At 42.7% G+C, this 23,894-nt stretch overlaps 1 protein-coding gene across 2 annotated transcripts; it reads left to right on the forward strand.

Annotated features, from left to right (window-relative positions):
- Positions 1-109: 109 nt before the first annotated feature.
- Positions 110-22,543, forward strand: eif4e1c (eukaryotic translation initiation factor 4E family member 1c). Of its 2 annotated transcripts, none has more exons than XM_071393574.1 (7): positions 110-846; positions 2,955-3,055; positions 16,405-16,500; positions 17,046-17,109; positions 19,944-20,057; positions 20,418-20,557; positions 21,331-22,543. In XM_071393574.1, exons 1-7 carry the CDS (start codon positions 814-816, stop codon positions 21,443-21,445), a joined length of 663 nt encoding a protein of 220 aa, XP_071249675.1. In that variant the 5' UTR covers positions 110-813; the 3' UTR covers positions 21,446-22,543. The 2 variants fall into 2 exon arrangements, with proteins under 2 accessions (XP_071249675.1, XP_071249676.1); XM_071393575.1 differs by having other exon boundaries at positions 148-831.
- Positions 22,544-23,894: the final 1,351 nt, after the last annotated feature.

Below are 23,894 nucleotides of genomic sequence, written 5' to 3' on the forward strand. Positions count from 1 at the left end.
ATCAGAGATATTTTTAAGGAGATAGGAAACTTAATTGGAGTCTATTAACAACCATTGTGTGGACGTTGCCCATGCTACGTCAACAGGCCGCGCGGTGCATTCTGGGCTAGTTTGGGACAAGGCGAGCACTCCTCCAAGGAGTGAATTGGGCGCCAGCTCAAAAATCCAACATTAGCATCAATTTCGTCAACAAGAAGTACAACAATATATGAGATAATTAACTTTCTATCTGTAACATTGTACAGCTTTGGAATCGTGACATTACGTACTTTCGAGCAAAGTAGGCACGTTTCAAGACTCATACCTTGACTTTGAGAAGGAATTGCCTGCGATTCGTTTATCAACCGCGTGAACACGATTGGTCGACAGTTTGTTGCGTTATACGTTTTTCCACTCTTGTCCATCGGGATTCCCATCTCCTCCTTTCTCTAAAATATCTGGTATAATTAAGCCTGCCAACTACCTTCCATTTTTTAAGACATTTATTTTCATTGTTAGTTAGAGCTGCCACTTGAATATCAATCTGGTCAATATAATAGATCATCTTTCTTCAGACACAACCTATAGCAAGACTCCTGATATATGTGTAGGCCTACTCGATATGTCAGGAATTTTCTTTTGTGAACAGAAGTCAACATATTTCCCTATCAGTCTGTAATGGATATTGATAGAGTTGTTATAATTGGCCATAAATAGAGTCCTGCGTGCGGAAAGTATACCCTCACATATAGTGGGCTTACTCGGTTTCCGTAGATTTTTTAGTGGTTCGTGACGCACCAGCGCCGAACGGACAGGATAATTTTGACAGGCAAGATGGCGACTTCGGAGCCGGTAAGCGAGATTGAGGTATATGGACATTTCGTGGTACCACACGACACATAAAACAAAAAATAAAATCAATCATGTTTTTATATTAAGTCTAATCTTATGGCAGTTAAATATACCCGGTTTCAATTTAATATTTGGCTTCGGAAGCTGTGAAACCTCGGGTGTCTGGTTCCAACATGCTCAGCAATGGATGCTAACGTTAGCGATGGATTTAGGGGGTGGCATTGGTGACAAGGAGGGACTGGACATCGGTGGTTCACACTTGGAGCTTTAATTCAATATAATTTGATATATCACACTACCTATCATTTTAATTGTGTCCTTTCAAATATATTGATCGTATTTGTGATCGGTTTTATTTAGACTAATCATAAACTGGTGACATCTGGACACGTGTGTCCGTGCTGCCTGTGCTAGCTAAGTTTTACATTAATTTGCTAACTAGTTGCTATGGGGCTACCTAGACCATTTTGAATCGAAATTATTTTTACAAATGTAACTACCTGTTCTGGGGCCATGGGGCTACCTAGACCATTTGAATCGGAACTATTTTTACAAATGTAACTACCTGTTCTGGGGCCAATTGTAATGAATTTGCAACTGATCTATCATTAACTATTCGAATACCTGTAGCTGACAAGTTAGCTAATTATTAGCTTCCTTTCTAGGCTAGGTAGCTAACGTTAGCTAAATGGTGTTCCTAATTTGAATTAGCTAATGTTACCTAGCTAGCTATGTAAATTAGCTAACGTTAGCTACACGACATACTCTGACATTAATTAATTAGTGCCAACATTAGTGTTTGAAAGTGTATTAGCTAGATATCGTTAGTGAGTCTCCCAGTCAAATGAAGTACACTACAAGACCAAACTTATGTGGACATCTCATTCCAAAATCATGGGCATTAATATGGAGTCCCCCCTCCCTTTCTGCCATAAGCCCCCCCCCTTCTGCCATAAGCCCCCCCCCTTCTGCCATAAGTCCCCCCCTTTGCTGCTATGAGTCTCCAATCTTCTGGGAAGACTTTCCACTAGATGTTTGAACATTTCTGCAGAGACTTTCTTCCATTCAGCCACAAGAGCATTGGTGAGATCGGGGACTGATGTTGGACGATTAGGCCTGGCTCGCAGTCGGCGTTCCAATTCATCCCAAAGGTGTTAGACAGGGTTGAGGTCAGGGCTCTGCGGGCCAGTCATGTTCTTCCACACCAATCGCGACAAAACATTTCTGTATGGACCTGCACAGGGGCATTGTGATGCTGAAACAGGAAAGGGCCTTCCTCAAACTGTTGCCACAAAGTTGGAAGCACAGAATCGTTTACAATGTCATTGAACGCTGTAGCGTTAAGATTTCCCATCACTGGAACTACAGGGCCTAGCCCGAACTATGAAAAAAACCAGTCCCAGACCATTATTCCTCCTTCACCAAATTTTACAGTTGGCACTATGAATTCGGACAGGTAGCATTATCCTTGCATCTGCCAAACCCAGATTCGTCCGTCGGACTGCCAGATGGTGAAGCGTGATTCATCACTCCAGGGAACACATTTCCACTGCTCCAGAGTACAATGGCGGCGGAGCTTTACACCACTCCAGCCGATACTTTACATTGCGCATGATGATCTTATGCCTCCATCACACCTACAGCGTCATTGTGCATTGCAGTTGACCAGGGCGGAAATTTAACGAACTGAATTGTTGGAAAGATGGCATCCTATGACGGTGCCACATTGAAAGTCACTGAGCTCTTCAGTAAGGCCATTGAGCAGACTAGCTACCCAATGTCTCCTCACCCAAATTAGGGCAGTGTGTCAGTCGGAGCTTGTTCTTGATCTTTCAATAGTGAAAGTCTAGATCTTCACCACTCCTACAAAGATATGGACCTAAAATTCTAGGTTTGGGTTGAATCAAAATTGTATATTCTAGTCAGACATGGATGGAATACCTGCACATTTAGTATTGATCTACTATCAGAAGTAGTTAGTATACATGATTATCCTTGATTTTGATATGTTTATAAATGTTTAGAACTATTGGCAGGATGGGTCTAAGGATATTATTATTGTCAGATTTCCTGCAAACAGCTTATATTGTATTGATTCATGTTTTTGGTGTCATCCCATCCAGAATGCACCTGAAACAGAAGAGCCCCAACCTGAAGTTATACTCACTGCACCACCTGTGGTTGCTGGTTCTCAGCAGTACATCAAACACCCCCTGCAAAATAAGTATGGACACCGCTGGGTGTGTGTGTGTGCTTCTGTCTATGTCTGTCTCTGTTTAGGCATTACAATTAGTGCATTTTCCAGTGAGACAAATTGTTGTGGTAGTCAGCACATGCAACAATCAGTGACAAAGGTAGCCTGAAACATAAGCTTATTACTTTGCAGAATAACAGGTTTATATAGCATAACAGAAGAGATAGAATGTGTCCTAATTGAATCTACTCTCAGTGATTGCCATATTATTCACCATAGGTTAATACGCAGAGAAACTGCATAGTCTGCCACTGTATCCTGTGACACACTACAGCAAGTAGCTGAGACTTTCTCTCTGACCCAGGTGGTATACAGTAGCTGTGTAAGACATATGACTTACAGTGCATTCGGAAAGTATTCAGAACCTTTCGCTTTTTCCACATTTTGTTACCTTACAGCCTTATTTCAAAATGGATTATATAAATGTTTTTCCTCATCAATCTACACACAATACCCCATACTGACCAAACGAAAACAGGTTTTTAGAAATTGATAATCCTTGAGATGTTTCTACAACTTGATTGGAGTCTGCCTGTGGTAAATTCAATTGTTTGGACATGATTTTGGAAAGGCACACACCTGTCTATATAAGGTCCCACAGTTGATAGTGCCTGTCAGAGCAAAAACCAAGCCATGAGGTCGAATAAATTGAGCGTAGAGCTCTGAGACAGGATTGTGTTGAGGCACAGATCTGGGGAAGGGTACCAAAAAGGTCCCCAAGAACACAGTGCCCTCCATCATTCTTAAATGGAAGAAGTTTGGAAACTCTGAGACTCTTCCTAGAGCTGGTTGCCCGGCCAAACTGAGCAAGCGAGAGAGAAGGGCCTTGGTTGGGGAGGTAACCAAGAACCCGATGGTCCCTCTTGACAGAGCTCCAGAGTTCCTCTGGGGAGATAGGAGAACCTTCCAGAAGGACAACCATCTCTGTAGCACACCATCAATCAGGCCTTTATGGTAGTGGCCAGACGGAAGCCACTCTTCAGTAAAAGGCACATGACAGCCCGCTTGGAGTTTGCCAAAAGGCACCTAAAGGACTCTCAGACTATGAGACACAAGATTCTCTGGTCTGATGAAACAAAGATGGAACTCTTTGGCCTGAATGCCAAGCGTCACGTCTGGAGGAAACCTGGCCTACGGAAACCTGGCCTACCTACGGTGAAGCATGGTGGTGGCATGATCATGCTGTGGGGATGTTTTTCAGCAGCAGGGACTGGGAGACTGGTCAGGATCGAGGGAAAGATGAACAGAGCAAAGTATAGAGATCCTTGATGAAAACCTGCTCCACAGCGCTCAGGACCTCAGACTGGGGAGAAGGTTCACCTTCCAACAGGACAATGACCCTAAGCACACAGCCAATTTGATATTTCAGTTTTTTAAATGTTTTATACATTTGCAAACATTTCTAAAAATCTGTTTTTGATTTGTCATTACGCGGTATTGCGTGTATATTGATTAAAAAAAATTATCATGTGGAAAGGGTCAAGGGGTCTGAATACTTAACGAATGCACTCTAAGTGGGTCCTGTAGATGTTTCAGCTTGAAGCAGTGCTTGTTTGGTACAATAGTTCTACTTTTTTGATAACTGGCTGCTGATTACAACACACTTGCTACTCATTGTTGACACCAGGGTTGTGTTTATTCATTAGGCATAGGCACCAAACGGAAGGAAAAGGACAGCTGGGCTTGTCAATTTTAAGTTTTGATTTCAGTTGCAAAATGTTTTAGCACATGTTATTGTGTGCCCAAATTAACATGACCCAGTTGGGATACTAGGGTCACGCTCACTAGGCCAATGAAACGCTTTGGTGCTTCCCAAAATGTTTTGTCCATATTTCCCTTTACATTCTCACAGCTAGCTTTAACCCTAAACCTAGATGAAGAACAAAGCTGATCATACTTGCACTCTAAAGATGTGACATTGTGATACCACCACTTTTGTCTCTTCTAGCACATCCCATCCAGTGGCTGTCTATTCAATAGGGCGCTAGGCCATAGACTACTGTAGGCAGTACAGCAGGCTGAGTAGAACTGCTGACATAGAGCACAGCCTCAGGATAGACCTTCTCTAGACCTTTCCGTCTGTTCTGTCCCTGCCTCTCAGGTGGCGGCTGTTCCTCCCTAGCCACCGATTCTGGACTAGTATGATGCTTTAACTCCATTGTTCTGGTCTTTTTTCCTGTTTGAAAAAGTGATCTTAGTCCAGTGGATTTCAGATTCTATTGGTTTTGGTGTTGGTACTTTGCAGCTCTCTGAATGTTACTTTGGGGTGTCTTTGCACCAGAGAAAAAACAAGGCCAAACACTGCCTTGTGAAACCTCTTCCTCATGTTTATTATGTTTTTCAGGGTGATACCAGGGATAGGAAGTTTGGAGTCACTCAACACACACACACTGTGTGACTGTAGTAGGAATTACCTAGTGGAGGTAATTCCTACTAGTCCATAAGTCCACAGGCTTTACCTCAAGTGACACATTAGTGTTTGTTTACGCATCTGTCTGTGACCTCACCCTGGTTCACCAGACGAGTCATGGCACACGTCGTCTTGTTTCTTAACATTATTGATGATTTGAGAAAGTCGCTAAAAAAGCTTGCGCTCTGTTCTCTTTCTAGTATTCGTTTCAGTAATTAACTTCTTGGATACGACCCCAGCCTATTCATCAGAAGCCTTTATTACACTATGCCAGCCATGATTGGGAAAGGGAAATACCTAGTCAGTTGTCCAACTGAATGTATTGAACTGAAATGTGTTTTCTGCATTTAACCCAACCCCTCTGAATCAAAGAGGTGCGGCAGGCTGCCTTAATCGACGTCCACGTCTTCGGGGAACAGTGGGTTAACTGCCTTGCTCAGGGGCAACCGATTAATCGGCCGATTTAATAAAAAATTGTATTTGTAATAATGACAATTACAACAATACTGAATGATCACTTATTTTAACTTAATATAATACATCAATAAAATCAATTTAGCCTGAAATAGATAATGAAACATGTTCAATTTGGTTTAAATAATGCAAAAACAAAGTGTTGGAGAAGAAAGTAAAAGTGCAATATGTGCCATGTAAGAAAGCTAATGTTTAAGTTCCTTGCTCAGAACATGAGAACATATGAAAGCTGGTGGTTCCTTTTAACATGAGTCTTCAATATTCCCAGGTAAGAAGTTTTAGGTTGTAGTTATTATAGGAATAATAGGACTATTTCTCTCTATACCATTTGTATTTCATATACCTTTGACTATTGGATGTTCTTATAGGCACTTTAGTATTGCAAGTGTAACAGTATAGCTTCCGTCCCTCTCCTCGCTCCTACCTAGTCTCGAACCAGGAACACATCGACAACAGCCACCCTCGATACAGCGTTACCCATGCAGAGCAAGGGGAACAACTACTCGAAGTCTCAGAGCGAGTGACGTTTGAAACGCTATTAACGCGCACCCCGCTAACTAGCTAGCCATTTCACATCGGTTACACCAGCCTAATCTCGGGAGTTGATAGGCTTGAATTCATAAACAGCAGAGCTGCTGGCAAAACGCACGAAAGTGCCGTTTGAATGAATGCTTACGAGCCTGCTGGTGCCCACCATCGCTCAGTCAGACTGGTCTATCAAATCATAGACTTAATTATAACATAATAACACACAGAAATACGAGCCTTAGGTCATTAATATGGTAGAATCCGGAAACTATCATATTCTTTCAGTGAAATACGGAACCGTTCCGTATTTTATCTAACGGGTGGCATCCATAAGTCTAAATATTCCTGTTACATTGCACAACCTTCAATGTTATGTCATAATTACGTAAAATTCTGGCAAATTAGTTCGCAATGAGCCAGGCGGCCCAAACTGTTGCATATACCCTGACTCTGCGTGCAATGAACGCAAGAGAAGTGACACAATTTCACCTGGTTAGTATTGCCTGCTAACCTGGATTTCCTTTAGCTAAATATGCAGGTTTGAAAATATATACTTCTGTGTATTGATTTTAAGAAAGGCATTGATGTTTATGGTTAGGTACACGTTGGAGCAACGACAGTCCTTTTTCGCGAATGTGCACTGCATCAATTACAGTGGGGAGAACAAGTATTTGATACACTGCCGATTTTGCAGGTTTTCCTACTTACAAAGCATGTAGAGGTCTGTAATTTTTATCATAGGTACACTTCAACTGTGAGAGACGGAATCTAAAACAAAAATCCAGAAAATCACATTGTATGATTTTTAAATAATTAATTTGCATTTTATTGCATGACATAAGTATTTGATCACCTACCAACCAGTAAGAATTCCGGCTCTCACAGACCTGTTAGTTTTTCTTTAAGAAGCCCTCCTGTTCTCCACTCATTACCTGTATTAACTGCACCTGTTTGAACTCGTTACCTGTATAAAAGACACCTGTCCACACACTCAATCAAACAGATTCCAACCTCTCCACAATGGCCAAGACCAGAGAGCTGTGTAAGGACATCAGGGATACAATTGTAGACCTGCACAAGGCTGGGATGGGCTACAGGACAATAGGCAAGCAGCTTGGTGAGAAGGAAACAACTGTTGGCGCAATTATTAGAAAATGGAAGAAGTTCAAGATGACGGTCAATCACCCTCGGTCTGGGGCTCCATGCAAGATTTCACCTCGTGGGGCATCAATGATCATGAGAAAGGTGAGGGATCAGCCCAGAACTACACGGCAGGACCTGGTCAATGACCTGAAGAGAGCTGGGACCACAGTCTCAAAGAAAACCATTAGTAACACACTACGCCGTCATGGATTAAAATCCTGCAGCGCACGCAAGGTCCCCCTGCTTAAGCCAGTGCATGTCCAGGCCTGTCTGAAGTTTGCCAATGACCATCTGGATGATCCAGAGGAGGAATGGGAGAAGGTCATGTGGTCTGATGGGACAAAAATAGAGCTTTTTGGTCTAACTCCACTCACCGTGTTTGGAGGAAGAAGAAGTATGAGTACAACCCCAAGAACACCATCCCAACCGTGAAGCATGAAGGTGGAAACATCATTTTTTGGGGATGCTTTTCTGCAAAGGGGACAGGACGACTGCACCGTATTGAGGGGAGGATGGATGGGGCCATGTATCGCGAGATCTTGGCCAACAACCTCCTTCCCTCAGTAAGAGCATTGAAGATGGGTCGTGGCTGGGTCTTCCAGCATGACAACGACACGAAGCACACAGCCATGGCAACTAAGGAGTGGCTCCGTAAGAAGCATCTCAAGGTCCTGGAGTGGCCTAGCCAGTCTCCAGACCTGAACCCAATAGAAAATCTTTGGAGGGAGCTGAACGTCCGTATTGCCCAGCGACAGCCCCGAAACCTGAAGGATCTGGAGAAGATCTGTAGGGAGGAGTGGGCCAAAATCCCTGCTGCAGTGTGTGCAAACCTAGTCAAGAACTACAGGAAACGTATGATCTCTGTAATTGCAAACAAAGGTTTCTGTACCAAATATTAAGTTCTGCTTTTCTGATGTATCAAATACTTATGTCATGCAATAAAATGCAAATTAATTACTTAAAAATCATACAATGTGATTTTCTGGATTTTTGTTTTAGATTCCGTCTCTCATAGTTGAAGTGTACCTATGATAAAAATTACAGACCTCTACATGCTTTGTAAGTAGGAAAACCTGCAAAATCGGCAGTGTATCAAATACTTGTTCTCCCCACTGTATATGCAACGCAGGACACGCAAGATAAACTAGTAATATCATCAACCATGTGTAGTTATAACTAGTGATTATGATTGATTGATTGTTTTTTATAAGATAAGTTTAATGCTAGCTAGCAACTTACCTTGGCTTCTTACTGCATTCGCGTAACAAGCGGGCTCCTCGTGAGGCAGGTGGTTAGAGTGTTGGACTAGTTCAATCAATCAAGTTTATTTTATATAGCCCTTCGTACATCAGCTAATATCTCGAAGTGCTGTACAGAAACCCAGCCTAAAACCCCAAACAGCAAGCAATGCAGGTGTAGAAGCACGGTGGCTAGGAAAAACTCCCTAGAAAGGCCAAAACCTAGGAAGAAACCTAGAGAGGAACCAGGTTATGAGGGGTGGCCAGTCCTCTTCTGGCTGTGCCGGGTGGAGATTATAACAGAACATGGCCAAGATGTTCAAAATGTTCATAAATGACAAGCATGGTCAAATAATAATCAGGAATAAATGTCAGTTGGCTTTTCATAGCCGATCATTAAGAGTTGAAAACAGCAGGTCTGGGACAGGTAGGGGTTCCATAACTGCAGGCAGAACAGTTGAAACTGGAACTTCAGCAAGGCCAGGTGGACTGGGGACAGCAAGGAGTCATCATGCCCAGTAGTCCTGACGTATGGTCCTAGGGCTCAGGTCCTCCGAGAGAGAGAAAGAAAGGGAGAAGGAGAGAATTAGAGAGAGCATACTTAAATTCACACAGGACACTGGATAAGACAGGAGAAGTACTCCAGATATAACCAACTGGCCCCAGCCCCCCGACACAAACTACTGCAGCATAAATACTGGAGGCTGTTAACCGTAAGGTTGCAAGATTGAATCCCTGAGCTGACAAGGTAAAAATCTGTCGTTCTGCCCCTGAACAAGGCAGTTAACCCACTGTTCATAGGCCGTCATTGAAAATAAGAATGTGTTCTTAACTGACTTGCCTAGTTAAATAAAGGTGTTAAAAAAAAAACGGCGTCCAAAATTACCAATTTCCGATTGTTATGAAAACTTGAAATCGGCCCTAATTAATCGGCAATTCCGATTAATCGGTCGACCTCTAGTTTTAGGTGACATGCCAAATTTCTTCAGCCTCCTGAGGTCGAAGAGGTGCTGTTGCACCTTCTTCCCCACATTGTCTGTGTGGGTGGACCATTTCAGTTTGTCAGTGATGTGTGCGCCGAGGAACTTGAAGCTTTCCACCTTCTCCACTGCGGTCCCGTCGATGTGGATAGGGGGGTGCTCCCTCTGCTGTTTCCTGATATCCACGATCAGCTCCTTTGTTTTGTTGACATTGGGTGAGAGGTTATTTTCCTGGAACCACACTTGTCATCTACAAACTTGATGATTGAGTTGGAGGTGTGCGAGGCCACGCGGTCATGGGTGAACATGGCGTACAGCAGGGGTGTCAAAGTCAAATGGACGGAGGGCCAAATAAAAAATTTAGCTACAAGCCGAGGGCCGGACTGTTCGAATGTTCATTGAAAAATGTTTAAATGACGCATATAGTCTAGTGAACCTAATTGAACCTACTGAAAACCTAACAAATATATTCCAATATGATCAGATAAATAAAGCAATATTTTCTTATGGCTCTGTCAGTAATCTTTAATTTTCAACAGACACAAAAGACAAATTTCCTTTATATAAAAATCCCCATAACATGAACATTAAATGAAAGAAACCGGTATTCAAGGCACCATCAGTAGCCTATATTTTCTATTTTAGCAAAAGTGGGCTAAATTTACTTCAAAGAAAAAAACAATAATAGCAATTTTCTATCATCCACTCAACTGAAATATTTTTAAAATATAATTGGATTGAAATACAATAAAATAAAGTGCAAAAATCTATTAATCAAAAACAACACTTTGTTTAAGGAGAAGTAACATGCAGTGAAAACAAATATTAAACTTTAACTTTTAAACTTGAACTGAGTAAAAACTCTAAATATGTGATTGCACAGTAATGTTCACTTGTTTGAGGTTGAGGGTGATACTTGGTGGTGTCCCATCTTTTCCACAAGTTCATCAATGTTCGGGGTAAGGCTCTGAGCTGAGGAAATCCTCAGAATTGAGTGGAGGTGTTCAGCAGTAAGTCGACTTCTGTGTGATGTTTTGTTCAGGTTCATCAAAGAAAACAGTTGTTCACACAGGTATGTGCTGCCAAACATAGACAACGTTTGAGCAGCCTGGATGCGCAGCTGGGGCATTGTGTCGGGGAGGAAACGGGCGAACTCCGCAGCACCCACTGCCGCATATTTTGCCCTCAGTGCATCATTGCATTGGAGGTCAATCAACTCCATTTGGAGGTTTGGTGGTGAGCTTTCCACGTCAACAGCAAATGGGTTACCGAGCAGTTCCAACCTGCTTTTTTGTGCTTCAAAGTCAGCAAATCGGCGTCGAAAGTCAGCGGCAAGCATACCTATTTTATCAGCCAACTGTGCGCTCGGGAACGCACTGGTAGAGAGCTTCTCTTTCATGGTCTGGCAGCTGGGAAAGTGGCTCAAATTTTCTTTCCGCATCTGCGTCTCCCACAGAGTCAGTTTGGTTTTAAATGCCTTCACTGTACTGTACATATCAGAGATGACATGATCCCGACCCTGCAGCTGCAAGTTCATTGCATTCAGATGACTCGTAATGTCACACAGAAAAGCCATTTCACACAGAAACATTTCGTCTCGGAGTTGTGTTGTGTCTTTCCCTTTGCTGTCCAAGAACAGACAAATCTCCTCACGAAGCTCGAAACATCTTTGAAGCACCTTTCCCTGGCTTAGCCATCGCACCTCTGTGTGATAAGGCAAATCACCATGCTCCGTTTCTAACTCCGTCAGAAATGCCTTGAACTGGCGGTGATTCAAACCTTTGGCTCTGATAAAGTTAACTGTGCGCGTGATGATGCTCATTACATGCTCCATTTTCAAGGCTTTACCGCACAACGCTTCCTGGTGTATGATACAATGATAAGCTGTCAGCTCACCTGTCGCGTTTTCCTCTTGCATCTTTTCCCGTATCTTCGCCACCAGTCCGCTCCTGTGTCCACACATCGCAGGTGCTCCGTCGGTTGTCAAACCCACGAGTTTTTCCCAAGGCAGCTCCATCTCATTTACACAGCAGCCTACTGCTCGGTGCGTCACCGTTGCATTGTGGGAAATGTAGTATTGGTGCGTGTAAAAGATCTGCGGGCTGCCGGCTTGCTGCGGTCTGCGGGCCGGTTCTAATAATAAATCAAGATCATCCCAGGGGCCGTAAAAAACCTTCTCGCGGGCCGGATGTGGCCCGCGGGCCTTGACTCTGACATATATGGCGTACAGGATGGGGCTGAGCACGCATCCTTGTGGGGCCCCAGTGTTGAGGATCAGCGAAGTGGAGGTTTTGTTTCCTACCTTCACCACCTGGGGGGCGGCCCGTCAGGAAGTCCAGGACCCAGTTGCACATGGCGTGGTTGAGACCCAGGGCCCCAAGCTTGAATTCATGAGCTTGGAGGGTACTATGTTGTTGAATGATGAGCTATAGTTAATAAACAGCATTCTTACATAGGTATTCGTATGGTCCAGATGGGATAGGGCGGTGTGCAGTGCAAATGGCGATTGCATCGTCTGGATCTATTTTGGCAGTAATCAAATTGAAGTTGGTCTAGGATGTCAGGTAAGGAAGAGGTGATATGGTCCTTGACTAGTCTCTCAATGCACTTCATGATGACAGAAGTCAGTGCTACGGGGTGATAGTCATTTAGTTCAGTTACCTTTGCTGTCTTGGTTACAGGGTAAATGGTGGAAATCTTGAAGCATGTGGGGACAGCAGACTGGGATAGGGAGAGATTGAATATGTCCGTAAACACTCCAGCCAGCTGGTCTGCTCATGCTCTGGGCCGGCAGTCTTGCGAGTGTTATCACGCTTAAATGTCTTACGTCGGACACGGAGGAGGAGAGACCAGTCTTTGGTAGCAAGCCGCGTCAGTGGCACTGTGTTATCCTATTAAGGTACAATACCAGTCAAAAGTTTGGACACCTACTCATTCAAGGGTTTTTCTGTATGTTTACTATTTTCTACGTTGTAGAATAATAGTGAAGACATCAGAACTATGAAATAACATATGGAATCATGTAGGTACCAAAAAAGTGTTAAACAAATCAAAATATATTTGAGATTCTTCAAATGGCCACCCTTTGCCTTGATGACAGCTTTGCACACTCTTGGTATTCTCTCAACCAGCTTCATGAGGAATGCTTTTCCAACAGTCTTGAAGGAGTTCCCACATGTGCTGAGTACTTGTTGGCTGCTTTTCTTTCACTCTGCGGCCCAACTCATCCCAAACCATCTCAATTGGGTTTAGGTCCGGTGATTGTGGAGGCCAGGTCATCTGATGCAGCACTCCATCACTATCCTTCTTGGTCAAACAGCCTGGAGGTGTGTTTTAGGTTATTGTCCTGTTGAAAAACAAATGATAGTCCCACTAAGCTCAAACCAGACAGGATGGCGTATCGTTGTCAGAATGCTGTCTTGAATAAATCACTGACAGTGTCACCAGCAAAGCACCATCACACCACCTCCTCCATGCTTTAATGGTGGGAACCGCACATGTGGAGATCACTCATTCACCTACTCTGCGTCTCACAAAGACACGGCATTTGGAACCAAAAATGGCAAATTTGGACTCATCAGAACAAAGGATAGACTTCCAGTCTAATGTCCATTGCTCGTGTTTCTTGGCACAAGCACCTGAGTGAGTTGGGTGCGCAATTATGCAGGTACTTTCCCGAAACGGACGACACAAACAACTGGATTAGTTATCCCTATCATATTTTTAAACAGTACGTTTATATTTTCCAATGGGGCTATACATTTGGGTGAGTATTTATTCTCGTGTGAGTAGCTGCGTTTCACTGCCAAAAATAAAATGTAACCATCTAGTGTTCAGCGAAATAACACAATGTCAAATACAGGTAGCCTAGTCAAATAATTAACATCCAATCACATTAACTGTTACTCTCTCGCAGGAAACATTCATTCTTGCGCAGAGATTTAGAAACGAAACATGACCATTTGAAAAATAAACCACAGGAGTTTTTTGAGCGAGAATTAAGACGATTTTCGAGTAGTAAGACATATTTAAAAGCAACAGATACCATTAATAAGAAGGGTCTAGAAGCGTCTTACATGGTGAGCTACCGAGTGTCTAGGACAGGCAAGCTCCATAGCACTGTGGATTACTTAATTCTACCAGCTGCCGTGGATATGGCTGGGACAATGCTGGGGGAAAAGGTCAAAAAAACGATACAGACAATGCTTGCGTCGCGAAAGTGTTGTTTGATGAATCATTGACATGGCAGGAGATGTTTTGAAACAATTACTGCTTCGCATACAAGCCAGTGAATTATATGCGTTACAGCTGGATGAGTCAACAGACGTGGCAGGCCTGGCACATCTCCTGGTATATGTCCATTACGTTTATGTGGGGTCAATTAAAGAAGACATCCTCTTCCGCAAACCACTGGAAACCATGACAACATGAGAATGTTTTTAAAGTACTGGACAGCTTTGTGACATCAAATGGACTTTGGTGGTCAAGATGTGTTGGTATCTGTACTGATGGCGCAAAAGCCATGACAGGAAGACATAGTGGAGTGGTAACGCGCGTGCAAGCAATTGCTCCCGACACCACTTAGGTACACTGTAGCATCCACGGAGAGGCTCTTGCTGCCAAAGGAATGCCTGACAGCTTGAAAGACGTTTTGGATGCTACAGTGAAAATGCTTAACTTTGTTAAAGCAAGGCCCCTGACCTCTCGTGTACATTCTGAACTATGCAATGATTTGGACAGCGAACATGTAACGCTTTTACAACATACAGAAAGAAGTGAGCTGGTTATCAAGGGGCAAAGTATTGACACGTTTTTTTAAATTTTTTATTGAGAGACAAGCTTCAAGTTCTTTACTGACCTTAATTTTCACTTGTCTGACTGCTTGCATGATGACGAGTTTCTCACACGACTGGCCTATCTGGGTGATGTTTTTTCTCGCCTGAATGATCTGAATCTAGATTTACAGGGACTCTCCTCAACTATATTTAATGTGCGGGACAAAATTGAGGCTGTGGTTAAGAAGTTGGAGCTCTTTTCTGTCTGCATTAACAAGGACAACACACAGGTTTTTCCATCATTGTATGATTTTTTGTGTGCAAATGAACTCAAGCTTACGGACAATGTCAAATGTGATATAGCGAAGCACCTGAGTGAGCTGGGTGTGCAATTACGCAGTTACTTTCCTGAAACGGATGACACAAACAACTGGATTTGTTATCCCTTTCATGCCCTACCTCCAGTCCACTTACCGATATCTGAACATGGAAGCCTCATCAAAATTGCAACAAGCGGTTCTGTGAAATCTTTATGTAATCCAAAGCCACTGCCACATTTCTGGATAGGGCTGCGCTCAGAGTTTCTTGCCTTGGCTAATTGTGCTTGTTAAGACACGGATGCCCTTTGCAACCACGTACCTATGTGAGAGTGGATTCTCGGCCCTCACTAGCATGAAAACTAAATACAGGCACAGACTGTATGTGGAAAATTATTTAAGACTGAGACTCTCTCCAATACAACCCAACATTGCAGAGTTATGTGCATCCTTTAAAGCACACCCTTCTCATTAACCTGTGGTGAGTTATTCACAATGTTTGATGAACAAATACGGTTTTATATATAAGATGGCTAAATAAAGAGCAAAATTATTGATTATTATTTGTGCCCTGGTCCTATAAGAGCTCTTTGTCACTTCCCACGAGCCGGGTTGAGACAAACTCACACTCACTCTTATATTTAATAGATGTATCGTATAGTGTTTGTGTGTGCAGGCTTACAATGATGGCAGAAAACAACATTTGAGAGTGCGCTGACCCTGGTGCTAGAGGGGGTACGCAGCTGGAGGTTGAATGTTGAAGGGGTACGGGACTATAAAAAGTTTGGGAACCACTGCACTAGAGGAATGGCTACGTCCAGTTAACTTTTAATACGTTTGCTGAATTTCTAAAAACCTGTTTTTGCTTTGTTATTATTATGTATTATGTGTAGATTGATAAGACAAATATATATTTTAATACATTTTAGAATAAGGTTGCAACGTAACAATGTAGAATAAGTAAATGGGTATGAATACTTTCCGAATGCACTGTATACATGTCTGAGCTATGTGTATGCATAAACTCTAATATGCGTATGCATTTTTAATTAATCAGCATCTTAGAAAGCTGTCCATTTCATTGTTGGGCTTTGAAACATCAACGACCATATTTTCCACTCAGTTTCAAACAGTTGTTGAACTATTTTCTTCAAATTGATCAATCACGGTGAGGTGAGTTTTTGAATGCAGTTGCATTGTCAGAGTGGTTAGAGGGACAATTGAGCACTGAGTACTAGCCTATTAGCTACCTGATGGTCATTAGTGAGTTAGGTACTACCAACGCATGTCCAGAGTGCATAAGAGGAGATCACGGTTACTCAACGGTCACGTGGAATTTTACTGCGATCAGTTCTGTTGACTGCTGATTCATGACAGTAAACGTCCAACCTGTTCTGTCTTGTGGGTACTGGGGAGCACGATAGGGAATCTCTGACTGAGTCTTCTCTCCTCAGATGGGCCCTGTGGTATTTCAAAAACGACAAGAGCAAAAGCTGGACAGAGAACCTTCGTCTCATCGCAAAGTTTGACACAGTGGAAGACTTCTGGGCGTGAGTACTCGTTCTCTTCTCCTTATCCTCTTTCTCCTCCACGCTATGACGTAACCATGACAGAGTGCATTGTACAGAATTGAGACAAGTTTCTATGTGGAGTAAAGGACTGGCAGTTCTATGCATTGCTATCTGTGCCTCATTTATTATTATATATATATATTTAACCTTTATTTAACTAGGCAAGTCAGTTAAGAACATTTTTTTTTTTTTTTTTTTTTTTTTTTTACAATGACGGCCTACCCCGGCCAAATCCTAACCCGGACGTCGCTGGGCCAATTGTGCGCCACCCTATGGGACTCCCAATCACGGCCGGTTGTGTTACAGCCTGGAATCGAACCAGGCTCTGTAGTGACGCCTCTAGCACTGAGATGCAGTGCCTTAGACCGCCGCGCCACTCGGGAGCCCAAATTAGTCATTAGTTCTCTCCAAATAGAAATTATGGAGAATGACATGGAACAGGACATTGATATTTATAATCGTGGTATCTAATATTGTTGCATATGGGCCTTTGTTTAAGTGTGCCTCTTGGTTTTGTGTTGTAGATTATATAACCACATACAGCAGCCCAGCAAGTTGGGCTTCGGCTGTGACTACTGCTTATTTAAGGTAAGTTCACTTCTGAAACAAACAGTATCCCTTCAGAGGACTTGTCGCTGTTCTGTTAAATGAAAAACATCAGGGCCCGTATGCATAAACCATCTCAGAGTAGGAGTGAGGATCTAGGATCAAGTTTCTCCTGTCCATTTAAATCTTATTATGATCTGATAGGCAAAACTGATCCTGGATCGGCACTTCTACTGTAAGACACTATGAATACGGGCCCAAGATCAGGGTTTCCATTAACAAAATGTGGCGCCGGACAATATCGCCGGGAAGATTTTAATTTACCGGCCATTTTGAGAAATGTACTGGACCCATATGCATTGGGTGCATAACTCATTAGGGCGTCTACCCATGGTGATCAGAATGACAGAAATCACATTTAGATTATGGTAATGCATCTTAACAGAACATGCAACTCATGTAATGAAGCAGCCAATAAAATGTTATTTTCAAACATTTCCCAAAATACAATTTGTCAAAACAGCACACCTGGGAAAACACCATTGTAAACAGCGCACCTGATAGTGGTTCCATTTGTGACAGAGACAGAAAACTGAGAGGGGGAATCTAAAGATGCAACAACTAAGATGTGTTGCTAATATGACTAGGATTGTGCCTTTGGCTTCTGGACAATGAAAGAAAGTTTCTATGAAAACCAGTAGAACAGGAGAGAAATGGCATAGTGCTGGGTCTAATAGGGAAGCAAATGGAAATACATTTGCCAAAATTATATAATTTCTCCTGTCTATACAGAAAAATAAATTAAATAATTCCAAATACTTCACCAGAAAGCAGAACTTAGCCACAGAGGAATTGAGGATCATTAGCTTCTTGTAAACAAATTGCTGTGGATTCTTTCAAATCACAAGCTCGTAGGCCTATGCCTATTTGGGAAGCCCGCCGTTTGGGCAGTGTGCGTGGCAATAGGCCTAACTGATTATTGAGTTAGGGCTGTCAGTGAAAAGCATCTCAAATATGTGTGAAGAGAATGTGTCTTGAGTATAATTTAAACTTTTGAGACGAGAAGGGGAGGGGTGTGTGGCGAAGATATAGACAAGCCTCCAGAATGGCTCAGCTAGCTCCTGCCAATACTTGTACATTCATTGTGTGAATTGTTTGCACTTAGATTTTTTTAAAATAACAATTTCATATGTCACCAGTAGTAGATGTACTATTAATCCCCATTTTGGTTACATTTATTTTAATGCATGTATTAGTCATTTTCCGTTCTCATTCTCGGAGTGGAAACGTTATTTGCGGAGTTCACCGGCTACACTTGTGAGAAACAAGTTTTGGTTTATTTCATAACCATCATTAATGAGATTTGTCAATTTTTTCATTGTCTTTTATTTGGAGTGCTCCATGTGAGCAATGAGCATGCCTGGTTTCTCTGTCCTGATAATGTTGAGGGAGTGTGTGTGCCTGAGCACGCATAGAAGTACCTGGCCTGCTGCGTGGACATGAAGGAAAGTGTTGTTTTTTTACATCCATTGCGAATGATAATACACAATGAACAAAAGTATAAATGCAACATGTAAAGTGTTGGTCCCATGTTTCATGAGCTGAAATAAAAGATCCCAAAAATGTTCCATATGCACAAACAGCTTATTTCGCTCGAATTTGGTGCACGTAATGTATTTATATCACTGTTAGTGAGCATTTCCCCTTTGCCAAAATAATCCATCCACCTGACAGGTGTGGCATATCAAGAAGCTGATTTAAACAGCATGATCATTACACACGTGCACCTTATGCTAGGGACATTAAAAGGCCACTCTTAAATGTGCAGTTTTGTCACAACACAATGCCACAGACGTCTCAAATTGAGACAAATGAAGAATTGCTGCTCAAACTGTCAGAAACCGTCTCAGGGAAGCTCATCTGCGTGCTCGTCGTCCTCACCAGGGTCTTGACCTGACTGCAGTTCGGCGTCATAACAGACTTCAGTGGGCAAATGCTCACCTTCGATGGCCACTGGCACACTGGAGAAGTGTGCTCTTCATGGATGAATCTCGGTTTCAATTGTACCGGACAGTTGGCAGACTGTATGGTGTCGTGTGGACGAGCGGTTTGCTGATGTCAACGTGGTGAACAGAGTGCCCCGTGGTGGCGGTGGGGTTATGGTATGGGCGGGCATAAGCTATGGATAGCAAACAATTGCATTTTATCGATGGCAATTTGAATGCACAGAGATACTGTGACGAGATCCTGAGGCCCATTGTCATGCCATTCAGCCGCCACCATCACCTCATGTTTCAGCATGATAATGCATGGCCCCATGTCGCAAGGATCTGTACACAATTTCTGGTTGCTGAAAATGGCCCCGTTCTTCCATGGCCTGCATACTCCACCAGACATGTCACCCATTGAGCATGTTTGGGATGCTTTGGATCGACGTGTACGACAGCGTGTTCCAGTTCCTGCTAATATCCAGAAACTTCGCACCGCCATTGACGAGTGGGACAACATTCCACAGGCCACAATCAACAGCCTGATCAGTTCTATGCGAAGGAGATGAGTCGCGACACAAGGTAAATGTTCACACCAGATACTGACTGGTTTTCTGAACCATGTCCCTACCTTTTTTTTAAGGTATCTATGACCAACAGATGCATATCTGTATTCCCAGTCATGTGAAATCCCTAGATTAGGGCCTAATGAATTTATTTCATTTGACAGATTTCCTTTTATGAACTCTAACTCTGATTTTACTTATAAGCTACTTTAAGGCAAGGTAAGACATGTCTCAAAATTTGCCGGCTAACGGAAACCCTGCCCAGAATGTAGATTGGGGTCAAGTTACCTAACGTTCCCCCACTGCTCTCTGTGTGTTTCAGGATGGGGTGAAGCCAATGTGGGAGGATGACAAGAACAAGCTGGGTGGGAGGTGGCTGATGACCCTCAGCAAACAGCAGAGACAAATCGACCTCGACCGCTACTGGATGGAGACGGTCAGCATCATTATCCTTAAACCTGGGTCCTGTTCTTAGACACCAAACGGAAGAAAATGGGACTGAAACAAGGATGGACTACCTGAACGCTCATTTTCATTGCTAAATGTTTCCCGTGCCCTGATGAATACGGCCCTGAGTTTTGAATAGTTTATTAGGACACACAAAAATATTTTGGGATGGTCCAGTTTTCTTTCATATGGTACCTAATGAACACAACCCTGCTGGAACTGTCCATGACTATACTTCCAAAGTATTGTCAAATAATCTAATGTATGGGATGGATTGCTAGAGGGCAACTTAACACGTAAATAACATTTGATTAATTCCATAATATCATGTACTGTGTGTGTGTTGTAGCTGTTGTGTTTAATCGGTGAGTCGTTTGACGAGGCCAGTGAAGATGTGTGTGGAGCGGTGGTCAACATCCGACCCAAGGGAGATAAAATATCCATCTGGACCGGAAACTGTCAGAACAAGGAAGCCATCGTGACAATAGGGTAGGTCATCTCTCTGGCCTTTTGTCAATTGGGCAAAAGTCTGTCCTTTCCTCCACTCCTCTGTGACTTGGAAACAAAGTGTTTACTTTGTTAATAAGTGAAGAGGATTTTCTTCCTCGAATGCCTTCCTCCAGTAGAGGATGCTCAGGTGTATCCTACCGCTGAAGAGTTTTGAAATCAGCCACACACCCTTTGAAACCACAGTTGTTTTCTTTAAGGAGAAACGCGTGCACACATTGATTAAAAACAATATGCTGCTTCTTATTTTATCAAAAAATGTCTAGCACAACTAGATAATTTCTTTTTACCACTTTACACATGTATTTTGGGATTGCACCCCTGTAAACGGAATTTGCTTAATTTCATATGCGCGCATTGGTTTCTATGTTTCCTCGCTTACCATTGACCTTTTTCAAAAGGAGGTGAGGAAAGAACGTGAGGAGTTGAGAACCCAATTGAGTCTCTCGTGCGCACACACTCTTTTATCCACCAATTACACATTTCATTTGGCACATAAGCAAATTCTGTATATTATGTTAATTGAACAAGTTCAGATAATCATACATGTATGTTATTCAAGTGTGAAACCTTTCAGATGAAAAGGTTTTCTTTTAAGGTAACCCGGGAGTGCAAAAAGTGTGTAGTTGGCAGAAATGCCATCAGTTCTGAGACTAACAGTACTGTGCTATTTCTAGTTCCCCATCAAGTAGAGACAATGCATGTAAGACTGTACTGAGAACCTATTCAATATTATCTCACTCATCTCTCTCCAGACAACAGTATAAAGAGCGCCTGAGTATCCCCATCAAGCTCCTGATTGGCTACCAGTCACACGACGACACGTCTAGCAAGAGTGGTTCCACCACCAAGAACATGTACTCAGTCTGATCAACAACACCTACCCCCCATCTCAGCTCAACTATCAACCCCCTGCATCACCAATCCATTAATACTTTTCAGTTGTCAACTGCTGTTAGTGTCCTTTTTACAGACGAGAGAATTGTTGAAACGTATACAAAATTAGAGCCGCCCCACTGACACCCGATGGACCGGCTGGCTAACCTCCGGTTCTTGTCGGAAAGAAAGGACAGCGTCAGCTGAAGCTGTTGGGATTTGAGCTAGAAGATCGTTAAATGAGTTAATTTTAGAATTGGAGAGTATATGTGACTAATAATACCAGTGGCTTTCCCCCTACTAACGTAACTGAGGAGAAGATCTGTCGTTTAAGGCTTGATTAAAAGACAGACAACTTTCTTAGCTGTACAACCTTTTCCTTTTCTCATGCAGAGTTTATGATCATTCCCTGTTATGAAAAGTGTTTCTCACCAACCACCCATGATAGAAAAGTAGACGAGATTCATTCATTCAGCAGATTTTAAAGGGCAACCAGCGTTTTAACCTTCTTTAGTTGGAGGTGTTTGGCATGAGAAGGGATTGCAGATGCACCTGTTGCAGAAAAGACAACGGTACCATAATTATTTTTTGTGTAAAAGAATAGTAGCGGTAACAGAAGAACGGCCACACATAGTTTCAGCCATGCTGGGATTGTGGATCCTTTGCTTGTAGAACTATTTTGAACTTTTGTTTCCCTTACATGCATTTATGATATATGCATTGCAGTTGAACTACATAGTTGGAGGACAACCATGGGGGACAAAACTCAAGTTCCTTACCATTTTTTTGTTTTTGAGGAGGTTAACGACATGGACTACTGCTTAATAATATAGATTTTTTTTTACAGTGTATCATACTAAGTAAAGATGCCTGGACAAGTTTTAGGTCTGCTTCTTACCGTTTTCTTCCTAACAAACTGTAGAACATTTCGCACTACTCTGGGGCCTGTGCGAGTGGAGAAAAAAGGATATCTATCCATCGTGAAATTATTTAGCTTATAATGTATCTTTATTATCTGTAATTCCAGGATGTATATTACCTTCTTTCAAGTAAAGGTTAAGTGCTTTGCATTAAAACCAGAACCACACGGTCTCCTTTTCTGTGTCGTCTGTTTAGCATCACTTCCTATAGTGTCATGGGGGTGCGTTCAATATACAGATTATACCTAGATCAGAGCCTTATACCACATACAGTGCATTTGACTTTTTCCACATTTTATTAAGTTACGGCCTTATTCGAAAATTTATTAAATTGTTGTTTTTTCTCAATCTACACACTACACCATAATGACAAAAGTTAAAACAGGTTTTTAGAAAAAATGTATTCAAAGTAAAAAATAGAAATGTTTTACATAAGTATTCAGACGCTTTACTCAGTACTTTGTTGAAGCACCCCTGGGAGCGATTACAGCCTTTAGTCTTGGGTATGATGCTACAAGCTTGGCAGACCTGTATTTGGGGAGTTTCTCCCATTCTTCTCTGCAGATCCTCTCCGGTTGGATGGGGAGTGTTGCTGCACAGCTATTTTTCAGGTCTCCAGAGATGTTAGATCGGGTTTAAGTCCAGGTTCTGGCTGGGCCACTCGAGGACATTCAGAGATTTGTCCCGAAGCCACTCCTGCGTGCTTAGGGTCGTTGTCCTGTTGTAAGGTGAACCTTTGCCCCAGTCTGAGGTCCTGAGCGCGCATCAAGGATCTCTGTACTTCGCTCTGTTCATCTCTGCCTCAATCCTGAATAGTCTCCCAATCTCTGCTGCTGAAAAACATCCCCACAGCATTATTCTGCCACCCATGCTTCACCGTAGGGATGGTGCTAGGTTTCCTCCAGACGTGATGCTTGGCATTCAGGCCAACTAGTTCAATCTTGGTTTCATAGGTGCCTTTTGGCAAACTCCAAACGGGCTGTCATGTGCCTTTTACTGAGGAGTTACTTCTGTCTGGCCACTCTACCATAAAGGCCTGATTGGTGGAGTGCTGCAGAGATGGTTGTCCTTCTGGAAGGTTCTTCCATCTCCACAGTGGAACTCTTGAGCTCTGAGTGACCATCAGGTTTTTTGTCACCTCCCTGACCGAGGCCATTCTCCCCCAATTGCTTAGGTTGGCCAGCTCTAGGAAGAGTGTTGGTGTTTCCAAACATCTTCCATTTAAGAATGATGGAGGCCACTGCTTTCTTTGTGACCAATGCTGCAGAAATGTTTTGCTACCCTTCCACAGATCTGTGCCTCGACACAATCCTGTCTCGGAGCTCAACGGACAATTCCTTTGACCTCATGCCTTGGTTTTTGCTCTGACATGCTGTCAACTGTGGGACCTTATATAGACAGGTGTGTGCCTTTCCAAATCATGTCCAATCAATTGAATTTACCACAGGTGGAGTCACATCAAGTTGTGGAAACATCTCAAGGATGATCAAAGGAAACAGGATGCACCTGAGCTCAATTTCGAG

This window comes from Salvelinus alpinus, chromosome 3 (genome assembly GCF_045679555.1).
Source record: "Salvelinus alpinus chromosome 3, SLU_Salpinus.1, whole genome shotgun sequence".
Classification (NCBI taxonomy): domain Eukaryota; kingdom Metazoa; phylum Chordata; class Actinopteri; order Salmoniformes; family Salmonidae; genus Salvelinus; species Salvelinus alpinus.

Excerpts from the sequence above, each read along its gene's own strand:
- eif4e1c (XM_071393574.1), top strand. The coding sequence starts at position 814 with ATGGCGACTTCGGAGCCGGTAAGCGAGATTGAG. Across the intron at positions 20,058-20,417 it reads ACCGCTACTGGATGGAGACG|CTGTTGTGTTTAATCGGTGA; the intron begins GTCAGCATCATT and ends TGTGTGTTGTAG. Across the intron at positions 20,558-21,330 it reads GAAGCCATCGTGACAATAGG|ACAACAGTATAAAGAGCGCC; the intron begins GTAGGTCATCTC and ends ATCTCTCTCCAG.